Source organism: Triturus cristatus, chromosome 2_2 (assembly GCF_964204655.1).
Source record: "Triturus cristatus chromosome 2_2, aTriCri1.1, whole genome shotgun sequence".
Taxonomy (NCBI): Eukaryota; Metazoa; Chordata; class Amphibia; order Caudata; family Salamandridae; genus Triturus; species Triturus cristatus.
The window spans coordinates 607,481,637-607,496,787 of record NC_140582.1 but is presented as its reverse complement, the minus strand read 5'-3'; the positions used below and the strand labels follow the sequence as shown (position 1 = coordinate 607,496,787).

The following is a 15,151-nucleotide window of genomic DNA, read 5'->3' as shown; positions in this document are numbered from 1 at the left end:
TAAGATGCTCCCTCCTCCGTAGCCACGGTAGGACGAGACAACATGCCAAGGTCTGGTGACGTGTCCAGACCACTGGCATCCCCAGGTCCTCTCTCCAGTCCTGATTGTTTTCCAGCTGAGCAGTGAGAGGGTCTTCAAATCCCTCCCAGTCTTCCTCACCCTCCTCTGGCTGCCATACTGGCTGAAAATGGCCAGGGTGGAATGCAGGCTCAAAAGGACCCATCAGCGCCGTATCCAGCGTCGGTCGACGCCGGTCTGGCTCCATATTCACATCGGGGTGGAAGCCGGGGTCGACGCCAGCTAGGGGTCCTGCCGCCGTCAGCTGCGGACGTGGTGCCGGTGGAATCTGCGCCAGTGGAGGTGTTACGAGGTCAACCGGCGCCGATCCGGATCCTGGCCTGGATCCTAGCGGTCACTGTGTAGCCGGAGCCGCCGGCGTTAAAGCCCTAGGGCCCCCAACCGAGTCCGCGGGGCCCGAAGGTGCACCAGTGGAGTCGGGCTGCCCAAAGATGACATGCATCGCTGCGTAAAACTGATGAAGCTCGGCATGGGTCGCTGTCAGTCCCGGGAAGGGAGGGAAGGCCGGAGTCGACCCTGAAGGCTCCGCAGGCGGAGCCGCGGGAGGGGCACCACCCGCACCCTGCGTCGCGTCTGCCGACAGACAAGGGGGACATCGAAAAGTGACGACGCTTCTTTGACTACTTTTTGTGCTTTGACTTACCTGGCCCTGAGTGCGAAGACTTCGACGAGAAGTGATGATAGCTCCGCGACTGGTTCCGTGACCTCCCGTGCGACTGGGACCTCGCACGAGGCGGAGCTGACTGCCAGGCCTTGAGGAGCTTTCGGGACCACTCCTGCAAAGACTTCGGACCATGGTTCGACTGTCGGAGCACGACTTGGATCATGGTCGCACTCCAGGCAGTAGAGGCACACACGGTGCGGATCCGTCACCGACATCAGTCGGTCACAGGAACCGCAGGCCTTGAAACCGGGCATCCCTCGTGCACCAGCAGTCATATGAAGATTCGAAAAAGAAGCCAACAAAAGTCGCAAAAAAGTCAGTTAAAAAGTGACTGGAGGTACCGCTCTCTCTGGATCTGCGCTTGCTGGTGCGGAAGAAGAAAGAACCGACGTTAGCTCGCGAAGGCGGCATCTAAGTAACTTCCGCGACATCATCCCGGCGACCATGACGATGGACGCGGAGTTGACCGACGCCACCTAACGACGTGCAGGGGTACTGCTGACTAAAAACTTTCTGGATCTAGTCTGATGCCTGGGGGATATTCTAAGGTAAGGAATCTATAACTAAATGTTTCTTTCAGATTGAAAGTTTGTATGTATTTATATGTATATATAAATTTTAGACCTAGACATGACCAACTCCATAAGAAATCAACTTGTTATGCATATATTTTATTCACTGTTTTTGAGCTGAACTAGGATGGGCTGTACTGATACTGAGATTTTGAGAGGCGACGCGAATGTGATGATGAATAATGCAAGCAGTGATTCTGATAAGTTTATATAGAGACAGGTATAACTGATGAGTTATTGTATTAAGCAGTAATTTGAAATAGCCACAGTTGTTCTGTTTTAAGGTTTAACAGAATGCAATATGTCTATCTAGTGTGTTTGCACCATTTTATTATGCTCAAATTTAAATAATTGCGATATAAGCAAGTTGCAAGAATTTTCTGACACAATTGGTCTGTTCTTCAATGAAGTAATAAGAATATTAATCTGTTGCCGCTATCTGTTATCACGTGCGGGTAGGGGTGTATAATAGCCGAGACCAATCGCAGCATAACCATGTGATCAAGGCCGTGTCTCAGCGGCTGAAACACGTCATAAACATTGCACTTGCACTTTATTCTGTTTGAAATGAAATAAAAATATTCTTTGCACCATCTTGGAGTCCGTACCTGCTTCCATTGAGAAGAACTTAGAGAAAGGATAGAAGTTAAAAATATATATAAAATATATATACAAAAAAGAAGCATAGAACTCTGGGTAGTTCTCAAGTTAGGTGGAAAGCAGCTCCTGTATAGAGCACCCTCAACACCAGCGACACTCGAAATCTGCTCACCTCAAATGTCTACCTTTCCATCAAAGTCTTTAAACATAGGATTAGCACAGTGCCATCCACATGAGACAGAAAGGGACAAAGTCTTTTGCCATTTCTACAGCGAAGTCTTTGAGCATAGGACTAGCACAGTGCTATCCATGCTGAGCTGCAAAATGACAAACGCCTTTTGCCACTCCAGGCACAGTATTACAGCTTTGAATTGGTAAAATACCAACCAAGCCAACCTGAAAGGGGGGGGGGCGCTATCACCCTTCAAGCTTTCTTTGCCTCGTGTCACCCCTCGAGGAGAGTGTCTGCTGTTTGAACACCATTTTTATATTGACAATTTTAACTGGTAGTTGTTACAGCATTGTGACACAGTGTAGTAGGATTTGTTATGATGTGGGTTGGTATGGTGCTCTGTGAATGGAATGTGTGGAGCATAGGCATATTGGTGGGATCTTTTCCACACTCAATCAACATGAGCCAATTGATCCAGCATGCCCAACCCAGAAAACACCTACAGAGGAGGGCAGTAGACTTGTGCACACTGAGACAGGAGACACGGACCAGAGGGCAGAAGTGAGCCTATAGGAGTGCCAGGACTAGTCCGGTCCGAGCAGAGTCCAGTCACGTGGCTGAGTTACTGAAGTGTGCGTGTGACTACTTGTCTGCATGACTCTAGCCTTACTGAAGCCTAACAAGTGCCCAGTATCTCAGGAAAAACATCACATAAACTGCACACTGACTTTGAGCTTTTATAAAGATTTATGTGGGAGCCATGTTTTAGCAACAACCATGCTTAATGGTAGGCCTGACATCCTTGGTGTGGTCTTTATCCAAACATTTTGCCTTCATCTCTCCTGTTTTCCATATTGCATTTTTGTTGGCATTAGGGCTGTGCAGTTTACCACTGTGAACCAGTGTTAATCTGTTTGTACTCTCTCCATTAAACTTGGTGAATTTGTCTTACACCCAATAGGCAGTGTGACGGTTTGGGTGTACTATATGTTATGGGTGTGTGACCTTACATGTTATGCACTCACATAACCATCTGGTGTCCAGACAGGCTTGTTTGCAAAAACCTTTAGCTCAACCCTGGGTAGCTGTGGCTTCAAGCAGCAAGGCGTAAACAAATGAACTAGTGTAAAGCATTTAGAAGCACCAAACAATGAAAAGAGAAAGTCACACAACAGGAACGTATTCTAACACCAGGATGCTCAGGGATGCTCTGGGTGCTGCACGGTCGACAGGGGTTCGTTGCGGTTATTCCTTGGATTACAGATGAGGTGGGGTGACTATAGCCACGGAGATCAAGGGTCTCTTTAAGTCCTCTTTGAGCCAGTAGAAGGTCATCTGCTCCTGGGCTACTGTTCTCCGTTCACAGCGGCTTAAGCGGAATCCTGTAGTGGAGGCTGGGGTCCCTCTTGGATAGCCAATCTGGACTCAGACAATACTCCCAGGTCCAGTAAACTCGGGTGCAACTTTTGACAGTTGAGAATCGTTTCTTTTGGGCTGCCCAGCGCCAGTCAGCAGCAATTCTCTAGAAATGTTATTATGTGAGGTTCAGAGTGCCAGGGAGGTCAAATTTATTCCCAGAAAGTGCCCCGGGAGGGATGATGAGGTCACTAGCCAGTGAACTACCAATATCCCTCCTACCCTGTGATAACTCCTAGCTATGTGTGGCATCTAGCAAGCCCAGGGTGCACTACGCTGTCCACTCCCAAGATGTCTGAATCCTCCCTTGCATGTAAGGAGCTCAGTGGCCCACCCAAGAGATGTAGCTACCTGTGGATACAAACCCACTGTAAAATCGGCTTTGGCACTGGTTCCCCCTCTCTGTCTCCGCTACCAGTCTCTTTGCCTGAACAAAGGGGCAACTCCTCAGGCGTGTGCTTTGCCTTTGAAGCTCGCCTTTTGAGCCAACACCCTGAATGGTTTCCTGTAAGGGAGAGGTAATACCTCCCTCTATAGCAGGTGGTTATGTGATGTTACAATGCATGCCATTACCCCGCATACTGTTACACTGCCAAACTTTACCCCGACTTGCTGTCGGTGGAGCGCTGGAAGTTGGAATAGATTAATTTTCTATTCCAACTCCAGTGTGTGCAACAGTAGGGAAGGTGTTGGAGTTAAATCCAACACCTAACCACTGCTATACACCTTTTTCGTTGCAACGGCATGCGGGGTAAATGCATGTGTTGTAAAGGTTTCCCATAGCAGGCTCCTATTGTACCTAGGCCTGGGAGTCGTTCACACTACTCCCCAGGAGGGCAGAAAGCTGTATGGTGGCCTGCAACTGTGCAAGGCCACTGGACAAACTGGGCTACAGAGTGGCAACTTTCTAAAAGTTGTTTTTCCTCAAAAGTGACATTAAATTTAACTTGAGCATCAAGTCTGGCTTAATGTCACGATTAATTTGATACCTTGAAGTACTCATTTTAGTAGTCGCATTCAGAAGTTATCCAGACTGAGTGCTCAGCCGGTAACTCTTTTTTAACCAATGGGGCCACTAACTTTTCCATAGCAAAACAACAATTTGGAAGTGTTGTTACTGAGACAGATTAAAAAGCGCATGTCCTACTTAATACTATATAGCTCCCTGCCTCCGAGCTCCATAGGCCTTCCTTATGAGAGACTTACATATATTGTTAAGGGAAGTGGGGGCTTTGCCACTGGTTTAAATGGCAGAGGTGATCTAGCAGTTTAAAACTGTTCTTCCAGGCTGCAGCGGTAGGCTGGGAGCCATTTTGTATCTTGTCCCACAACCAGTGCTTCAGCCATGGGAGACACTCTGTCTTACGTGCCTTGGGTACCCTTGGTAGTATTTATTAGGGACTTATAAGTATGTCAGCTTATGCAGATTGGGTGTAGCCAATCCAACATACACTTTGTAAGAGGTTAAAACACTGGCACTAAGGTCTGGTTAGCAGGCCTCAGTGCACTCTGAGTCCAAAAGTAATCAGCATCAGTTTAAAACCTTGGGGGTGATCATGCAAAAAAAGGCATTCCCTTACAGGCACATTTAAGTTACTTTTAAGTCCCTAGTAAAGTGGTACCACTTGTACCTATGACTTGTAAATTAAATGCTACAAGTAGGCATGCAGTACTTATTGTGCCACCCACTAAAGTAGTCCTTTGAAACATATCTTGGGCTTGTCATTGCAGCCTGTGTGGAGTGTTAAACTACCAATTTGAGCTGGTGAAATCACCCTTTTGCCAGGCTTAAATCTTCCTTTTTAACACATGTAAGGCATCCCTAAGGTAGACCCTAAACAGCCGACAGGGTAGAGTGCACTGTATTGAAAAAGTAGTACATATGCTTTTAAGTTTTTCATGTCCAGATTGTGAAAAACTCTCCAGTAGAATACCATTGGGTTATTTTATTGCATTTAATATGTGCTAACATTTCATTGGGAACAGGTAGAAATGTAATGTTTGGTCTCAAATTAATTGCCCCACTTACATTTCAAGGGGTTGCTTCCAGCACATTCACAAAGGAACTTGACACCAGTCTTTGTCAGCCTAGACTATTTAGAACCTGGACATGGGCCGAAAGGAACTTTTCAGAACCACATGTAGGGGTAGCTGGCACCAGGTATAAATATTGGAACCTCAGACCAACTCTTATGTATACTCCTGGACCTGTGAAGGACACCAGAAGCAATGGCTTGGGCCCCCAGAGGACTGCCCTGATGCTTCAGGTTTTCTTTCCTTTCTGCTTGAACTCAGGGCTGCTAGAGTGACCTGAAGGACTAGTTCGCTGGACCCCTGTGTGAGCTACAGTGACATAACAAGCTACAGAGACCTTGAACCCTGGACCTTGCATCTGCTAGAGTGAGTCCTGACCCCCCAAGTAGTTTCTCTCCTGTCCTGGACCCTTCGTGGTGCTGAGCAAACTGAGAGAGGTTGGGACTTAGGAAAGCTTTCACCAAAAAGTAGCCTGAGAACCGACAGAAGACACAGACCTGCCTGCTTGTTGAACCACAAAAGGTGGATCACCGGCCTGACACAGCTGTAAATCCTGCTACATTCTTCTCTCCAGATGCACTCCAGTCTATCTCACTCCACTCTACCCAAATCCACTCACTCCATCCTCCCCACTCTACCTCACTCCAATCTTCACTGTACTACAATATATCCAACTCCACTCCACCCCACCCATAATCTACCCCACTCCACCCCAGTCTACTCCACTCCACTCTACCACAATCTGTCCCATTGCAATCATCCCCTATCTACCCCACTCCACTCCAGTCTACCCTGCTCCATTCCAATCTACCCAACTCTAATCCACCCAATCTATCCCACTTCTATCTACATATATCTTTCCACACCTATCTACCCCACTCCACTCCACTCCAATCTACCCCACTGCACTGCAGTCTACTCCACTCCAGCCCAACCCAATCTACTCCACTCCAGTCTCCATTCCAATCTAGCCAACTGTCATGCAGCTGCTAATAATACATAGGATCTGCCCATTTAGACAACATAAACTAAGGGATTTGTGTCCAGACTGATTCCAGATACCCCCAAAGGATATGTTAGCCTTTTGACCAGCTAGCTCACAGTGCCACAAGAGCCCCCTAACTCTACCAAGGAGCAAATAGTCTCTGGCAACTATCAAACATGACAACTCTTGATCCTTCAGGGATCGGAGATACAGTGCAGTACTTTTCGCTCAGCCAATCGTGCTCACTTAGCCTCAGAGAGATATACAGAATAAACTATGAGGACGTTTTCAATAAGCATTTATTGAACCAGCGTCCTTCTAGTATAAACATGGTTGCTGCGACATTCATTAGACAGTAACAGATATATAAGATTACAAGCACCGACAGAGTAAATAAAAGGTAGAATTCTACCATGGTGCTAAAAACAGTAAATACATGCAGGCATATTGATACAGGGCAGTAATCAAGCGTATTCCTGCGATGCAAACTCTATCTAAGTGTACCTAACATGTATGTGGGTGTAAAGCCAAGAATCCCCTTGGAAAGAGTCAACCCTACTACCTGATGGGAGAGAATGAAAGACCCCGTCTTGGTCTCGAGTTGGACACCCCATAAGGGATGTCCGACCACTGCGTGCTGGAGCTTCTGCAGGCCAGGACCTCAGCATCTAGTGTCTGCGTGAAGCTTCTCCTCTGTCTATCTAGTGTTGGCATGACCTTTTATACCAGAAAGATAGCCTTGGGGTTCCTTACATAATCGGTGTTGTAAATATGACTATGCAAATGAACCTAGAACAATACCTGCGATTATGCAAAGTAGTTCTTGCGCCCTAAGATGAAGATGACCATGACATTGTATACAGAATGCGTTCATGCTGTTACGTACTTGGGACTTTTCTAAGAATCCTCATGCAGAATAAATGAGGCTAGTTTCCAAGAAACTGATCGACATTTATTCAGCACATAACTAGGTAAAAGGTCAGTGCTAGAACCATTATGCAGGACAACTTCACTCTTCTGATCTGCGTTCTAACCGTCCTTCCATCTCCAATTTTTTTATGAATCCTGATATGAACGAGAGGAACATGTACCAGTATCCTGATACTTGTTAGGTTTTTTTATGTTATCATGGTTCCTAAGGTTATATTTTCCATCAGAGTGCTCCTGTTGTGGAGACCCACCCTGTGACTGTGATGCATTCTGTTTATTATTTTTTGATTGTTTGTTGTCCCATTTCTTTTTAGAAGAATCGGGTGCCTGCTTTGAGTTGTCCGTTTCAGGATTACTCGTTAATTGTGGTTTCATAGGTCTAGCTCCCAAGTTTTCTCTACCGAGCAAAGCATAGGTATCTTCGATAATCTTAGGTAGTTCATACTCCTGTTGTACAAGAGTGCATTCCCTCAGGCGTTGGAGTATAGCCACCGCTGCTGCCTCCCCTTTTATGTTAGCTGACATAAGTACGGATACCTGGGCAAAATTGCCTATCAATTTCATCCCTAAGTCCACGGCAGGTTCTGCCCCGTAATCATTCTGTATTTGTTTCAGTACTTCGGGTATGACTGCTATTGAGGGGGTGCCATGTGTTCTGGTAAAACGGCAGCGAAAACTGTATCCTAAGTGGTATAATCTGCTATCAATGGAGATATTCCCATTGCAAGCAAATTGTCAGTATTCTGTGTTTTTCCTGTGGGCCTGTTAGTGGGAACACTGCCTCAAGCTGTGCTATTTTCTGTGCTATCCAAAATGGCATTTGCTCCATGTCTATTGGGCATTCTTCCCATTATCACGTTCAGCGTCTGTGGTGTTATTTTGTTTGCAGTACCTTGTGATTGACCATCTTGAGTGACCCTTGAAGGTTGAATTGTGAGTGTTCGCAATCCGAACTGTGTAGGATTTCTGTATAGTTATATTATTTCTTTATGAAGTGGTCGTAAGTCTGCTGCTGGCAGTGTATCAATCTCTGAATGCGGTGTGTAAGCAGCTAGGACCAGCCAAGTCGCTCTGTCTCTGCTAAGCGGACCGAGTCTCATTTTGTCTGTGGTATGGGGAGGGCACCTTTAAACCAATTAATATGCTCATGGTAAGTTAACGGAACTTCTATGTCCTTGTATGGAAAGTATTCTTCTGGTAGTTCATCTGGAGTATAAGAATGAAACGTATGTGTGCGTGCATCTGCAGGTGAAAAGTTAACCCAAGAAAAGAATACCTCTATAATCCTTCAAGCTTGAACAAACCTACAGCCAATACATAGGATATGCCTACTCGCCTGCGGCAGTATTTCTTCCCTTCCCACCCCAGACGTCTCTGGGTAGATGTGAGTAGGGGTCTCTGAGAAAGCACGGCTGACCTACTCAGATTTGACTGTTAAATAAGAACCAAACCAATGTTACCTGCCCCATGTTGTGTAGTTCCGTATAATACATAGAATCTGCGCATTTTGACAGCATAAACTAAGGGATTGGTGCCCAGACTGATTCCAGACCCCCCCAAAGGATATGTTGGCCTTTAGACCAGCTAGCTCACAATTCCACCAAGAGCCTCCTAACTTTACCGAGGAGCAAATAGTCTCTGGCAACTATTGAACATGACGACCCTTGATCCTTCAAGGATTGTGGAAACAGTACAGTACTTTTCGCTCAGTCAATCGTGCTCACTTAATCTCAGAGCGATATACAGAACAAATGATGGGGGCGTTTTCAATAAGCATTTATTGATTCACTGTCATTCTAGTATAAAACATGTTTGCTGCGACAATCATTAGACAGAAACAGATATATGAGATGACAAGCACCCACATAGTAATTAAGAGGTAGAATTCTACCCTGGTGCTAGTACAGTAAATATATGCAGGCATATCGATACATGGCAGTAATCAAGTGTACGCCTACAATGCAGCCCCTATCTAAGTGTGTCTAAGTGTACCTAACATGTATGTGGGTGTAACACCAAGAATCCCCTAGGAAAGAGCCAACTCCATTATCTGATGGGAGAGAAGGAAGGACCCTGTCTTGGTCTTGAGTTGGACAACCCGCAAGGAATGTCAGACCACTGCGTGCTGGAGCTTCTGCAGGCCGGGACCTCGGCTTTTAGTGTCAGCGTGAAGCTTCTCCTCTATCTAGTGTTGGCATGGGTCTTTTATGCCACAAAGATAGCCTCAGGCTCCTTACATAATCGATGTGTTGTAAGTATGACTATTCAAAAATGAACCTAGAACAATACCTGCGATTATGCCAAGTAGTTCTTTCACCCTAGTATGAAGGTGACCATGACATTTAACACAGAATGTGTTCATGCTGTTATGTACGTCATGTGCAAGGACTTTTCAAAGAATCCTCATGCATAATAAATGAGGCTAGTTTCTACGAAACTGATCGATATTTATTCAGCACATAACTAGGTAAAATGTCAGTGCTAGAACCGGTATGCAGAGCAAGGTAGGACAATGTAGGTAAAAGGTTGTGTAGCACCCGAGGCCAAGATTGGGGAACATAACACAACTCCTCTCTATCCCACCCACTCTACCCCAATCTACCACACTCCAATTTACCATAGTCTACCCACTACCCAACTCCGCCCCACTCCAATCTACCCCACACCACTCTATCCCACTCCACTCCAAACTACCCCACTCCAGTCTGTCCCTCTCTAATCTACCATAATCTACATCATTTCAATTCAATCTACTCCACTCCACCCTACTCCATTTCAATCTACCGTAATCTACCCCACTCCAATCTACCCCACCCCAAATGACCCCACTTCAAATGACCCCACTCCAATCTATCCCACTCCAACCTACCACCCTCCAATTTGATGTTCACTGCTCCACCGCAGTCCAATAGTTCTCACTTTGGCGTTAGGAGGTTGTTATGTTTTTATGCTTTCTGTATTATGTATTCACCCTTTTTTCTTCCCCACTCCTTTTTCTCCCTTTCCCCTGCCTTTTCCCCTCCCGAAAACCGATTGGCCACAGCCTAGAATGTTGGTGCTGAGCATTCTGGTGGGTGACCGTTGGATAATGTACAGTGCGCCATTATTGCAAGAGTTGGCGCAGCGTGTAGTCATAAATAAAGATGTTGTAGAAACTTATCTGATGCCTCCTTGTTCCTCCTTCCTGCATTGCCACACAAATTGTGGTGACGAGTGAATGAATGCGAGACTCTTGTTAGGAGTTCAGCGTTTGCTGTTCCTTGCCACGGTGAATCCCGCTGTATTCACCAGGCGCTTCTCCCACCTGAGACAGCCATCTTTGCTGACCCATTATGGCACACAGTCTGCGGGCCTGCGCAGTGAGTGATTAGCGTCAGGGTGTTGCTCTGCTGCAGCTGGTGGGTGACACTGCGTCCTCAGTGTGTCTTGCTGGTCACATGCCTTGTAGGAGGAGCCGTAAAGTCTCTTCATTCATGGAACAAGTTACAAGCCTCGTTCTAGTTTGGGCGCCCATTTTGAATTTCTCTTAATCCTATGGGCACCTGCGTTCCAACTCCTTTGGCAGCCATTTTACACTGTTCATCAAAAAATATTTCTCCTCAGTGAATAGAGATTCACACTGTCCTTCATTGTGATTTTGTGGGACATATATTTTATTATATAGGGCTGAGGTTTGAGGATATTCATTTAAGAAAATAGTTTTTAAACTTAAGACTGGTTAAGTGTAAACATACAGTTGGACCCTCTATTAAAAATGTTAAAAATAAAAGGTGAACCATCTATGCGCTGGAAGAGATGGAAGGAGAAGTTTTTGACATATTTATGGCAATTGATGGTGGCAGTATGCGAGTCGGGAGGAAAACAAAATCCTTTTGCATTCCCTAGGTTCAGAGGGTCCGGAGATTTTCAGGTCTCTGCCCAAAATTGAGACTGAAAACGAGGATGAGTCATTGAATCATTTTGAGGATGCCCTTTTGAGACTTGATGCTCGTTTTAAACCCAATATCAGTACCACACTTGAAAGCTATCACTTCTATACTCGGAGACAAAAAGAAGGAGAATCCATAGATGAATTTTTAACTGCGCTGAGAAGTTTATCTAACACATGTAAGTTTGGTACTACCACTAATGAAATGATTCATGATCAGCTCATGGTGAACATTAACAACAAACGCATCCAGGAACGTTTATGGATCATGGGCGATGCCACCATGGATGAAGTGGTGTCTGCGGCCAAAGTCATAGAACAGTCCATGAGCTGGGTAAAGGAAGTGAATGAAACACAACTTGGCAAGAAGGAAAAGGAGGTTTGTGCAGTTACCAGAAAAGAATGAGTCATAAGGGTTGCGCAAAGACATACTGTTTCAGGTGCAGTGATCCTAATAATTTTGTGTCTTCCAGAAATTATCCGGCACTTACTACAGTGTGCAACAATTGTAATAGAAAAGGTCATTTTTCTAAGATTAACAGGGACATTAAAAAACAATCCAGGCCTCGAGTTGCGCAGGTATTTGAAGGCGTTACATTAAAGAATCTGGAATTGGACAATGGCGATGTGGTGGAGAAAAGCATAGTACTAATGGTGCATGGGGAAAGCAAGGTGAAGAGCCCATTAGTCCTCCCATGTGCAATTTGCAAGTGTTGGGTTTGGAACTGTCAGTCACTGCAGACTCTGGTTCGCCATTTACCATAATATCACAAACATATTTTCAAAATAAGTTTGAAAACGGAAAGCCACTTTTGTTAAAACGTGACGTTATAGCTGTCACCTTTGATTGACAACGCGTTGATTTTTCAGGTTATTTTGAAGCCATGACCACGTTCAAAGGAAGGAAAGCACAGTTGTAAATGTATGTGGCAAAGAAAGGTGCAAATGTACTTGGATGGAGGGATCAAAGACTACTGGGCATTAAACTAGATCCCAACACAGCGGATCCTGTACTGGTGGGACAGTATTTGCAGGCTAGAGAAAAGATTACTTCCTCTTTCCCGGAAGTATTTATGAAAAATTGGGGAAACTGCAGGGGTACAAATATGAAATTAAATTGAAGAATGCTGCTAGGCCTGTTAAACAAAAAGTGAGAATGGTGCCATTTAGCGTGAGAAAAGAACTGCAAGTGTTGTTGGATTAAATGCTGGAAGCTGATGTCATCGAGGAGATTGGAACATCAGAGTGGATGTCTCGCGTAGTTTTGGCCAAGAAAAGCAATGGTAAACTCCGATTAGGCATAGACTTAAGGGACCTTAATGAGAATATCCAGACTTATGTAGTGCTTACCATTGAATACATTTGGCAAAGAAGTCAAGACATTTGGCAAGCTTGATCACGCCTTGTGGGGTATATCAGTTTAAAAGGATGCCTTTTGTATTCACCCTTGTTTTCTTCCCCGCTCCTTCTACTCCTTTTTCTCCCTTCCCCCTGCATTTTCCTCTCCCGCTTACCGATTGGTCACAGGGCTCATGCCGAGAATGTTGGTGCTGAGGGTTCGGGTGGGTGTCTGATGGATGATGTACAGTGCTCCATTATTGTAGGAGTTGGCACAGCGTGTGGTCATAAATAAATATGCTGCAGAACCTTATCTGGTGCCTCCTTGTTCTTTCCTTCATTACCACAGAGGTGGTAGGAGGGGCAGGACAATAAACTCAACATGGGGGCGAAGAAACTTGAGGCCGGCTTATAATCCTGTGATTATGGGTTTCCAGTAACTTTCAGCCATGCTGAATAGTAGATGTGCTGATAGACAACATGGCTAAAAGACATTCACATTGGCAAGGCCAATAGCTCGGGCTTTGCCGAGACCTATATGCCTTTGCCAATGCTTGTCTTGCATATTTACGCTTTCATTCTGTACAGCACAGTAACACCACTTTTTGATTACAGCGTAATGTACAATTGCTGCACAAAGCATATTTCTGTCAGTGTTGTTAGCATGCCTGTCTGCCTACTAGTCCAATTTGCCCTCTCTAATGCTGCCTAGCTACTAATTTCGCTGGTGCACCATAAATCCACTATAATAACATAGCACTTAAGCCACATCCCTTTTTTTATCCTCCACAATACGCCAGATTTTTTAAGCAGCTGTAGAGTACGATACACAATTGCTGTGCAAACATATACCACTTATATACAAATAGCGACCTATTGGACTGTTAGCAAGGTTTTCTGTGACCGTTTGAAACCGTGCAGAAATTGTGTGTATAATGACTACGCCTGCTTTGTCAGCGACTTCTGCACAAAGTACAGTACACAACATTAGGTCTTGCTTTATTCAGACTCCAAGACAATGACCTAAATGAATCTCTTTTTGTGTTCAATTTTTCTAAGGGACGGCACAAGCTTGGACGAAGTTGTGGAAAAACAAGGCGATGTGATTGAATACCTTCAGCGTCACAATGCGATACTCAGCAAGCGACTGCTGGCCATGACATCTCAGCAGGCCAGTGTGTGAACGTGCCTATGGGCTCAGACGACCATTGTACCTCCAGCAGCACTAGCACCGCTATCTGCTGCAGTGATGGCCGGTGTTACCGGCGATCGCCCTGAACCTCCCTGGAACTTTCTTCCTCTAGCGTGTTGGCTCTTTTCTGTGAATGCCAGTTGACCTGTGGATTCTGTGTACTTCTTTTAGACCCAGGACAGTTTGATGCAGTGCATTGAAAGTTGTGTTGGAGATAACTTCAAATGTCTCATTTATTACTTTTGATGAATTTTCCCTCTGAAAAACAAAGCAAATAAAAAATGTCATGAATATTCGGCTTTGTAAATATTGGCACTTACTATGTGATCGTGTAGAATAAACACTTAGGCAGCCAGCTATTGTGTTTTTATTAGTATGTTTAGGTTAGTATGGCCTTGTACAAATCACAGTTTTACTTCCTTTGCGAGTTGGCAATGTGCCTCTGTAATTGGAGCGGGTTTGCAGTAGAGTGCAGTATGGGATGCAGTCTCATGCAAAGCTGTCTGCCAATGATGTTGGTATGTAATATGGGTATCATGGCTGCCGGTTCATCTAGCTCTTGTTTAATGTTCTTTGGATGAGGAGGATGGATGGGGGAACTGAGGCAATAAGCCAGCCCTTTGTTGGAGGGCGCTGCTGGACACCTATATTGCTTTTCACTTAAGGAATGGGTGGATTGACTTTTATTTTCCTTCAGTTCAAAGTGGTGATCTCAGGTCCTTTAATAGCAAACCAGTAAATCACGGCACGTTTCCCGCCAAGGAGCTGAAAAAAAACTTTGCATGGAAGATGATGGAATTCCGTGAGGGGGTCACGTAAAATTGTATTGTGCTGTCTTAATGCACTTTCACAGCACTGAAAAGAAATTAGGATTACATATTGTTTTAGAATATCCTGTTTATAACTTTTCACTGTGTAAACTCTTTGTAATTTCGTAAGAATTTTTCTATTGTTGAATGCATCTTGACCTCAAGTGTTTTCAAACCTAACTACTTAAAACCCTATGCAATAAATTCATCGTAACAGTGTGCACTCCTTTCGACTTGTTATTCTCTTTCCCACAGTGACTGAGACCGATCTTATTTCTAACCTTTCAGGTATACAAAAGCCAGATATGTGTGTTCCATTAACCAGCCTCAACCTCTGTTTATGATACATACGTTGTTAAAGTTAGTATTGGTTGGACAAATATTTCAACAAGAGGGATATTTGAAACCGGCATCCGATGTGCTATGCTTCCGG

General features: G+C 44.9%; 1 protein-coding gene across 1 annotated transcript in view; it reads left to right on the top strand.

The window, feature by feature from the left end:
• Positions 1 to 14,937, top strand: part of TMEM192 (transmembrane protein 192) — a 512,891-nt gene extending 497,954 nt beyond the window's left edge. Inside the window, exon 6 of the mRNA XM_085641783.1 lies at positions 13,777 to 14,937. Within this exon, the coding sequence (XP_085497909.1) occupies positions 13,777 to 13,900 (124 nt within the window). The 3' untranslated portion in view covers positions 13,901 to 14,937. The remainder of the gene's footprint in view (positions 1 to 13,776) is intronic.
• Positions 14,938 to 15,151: the final 214 nt, after the last annotated feature.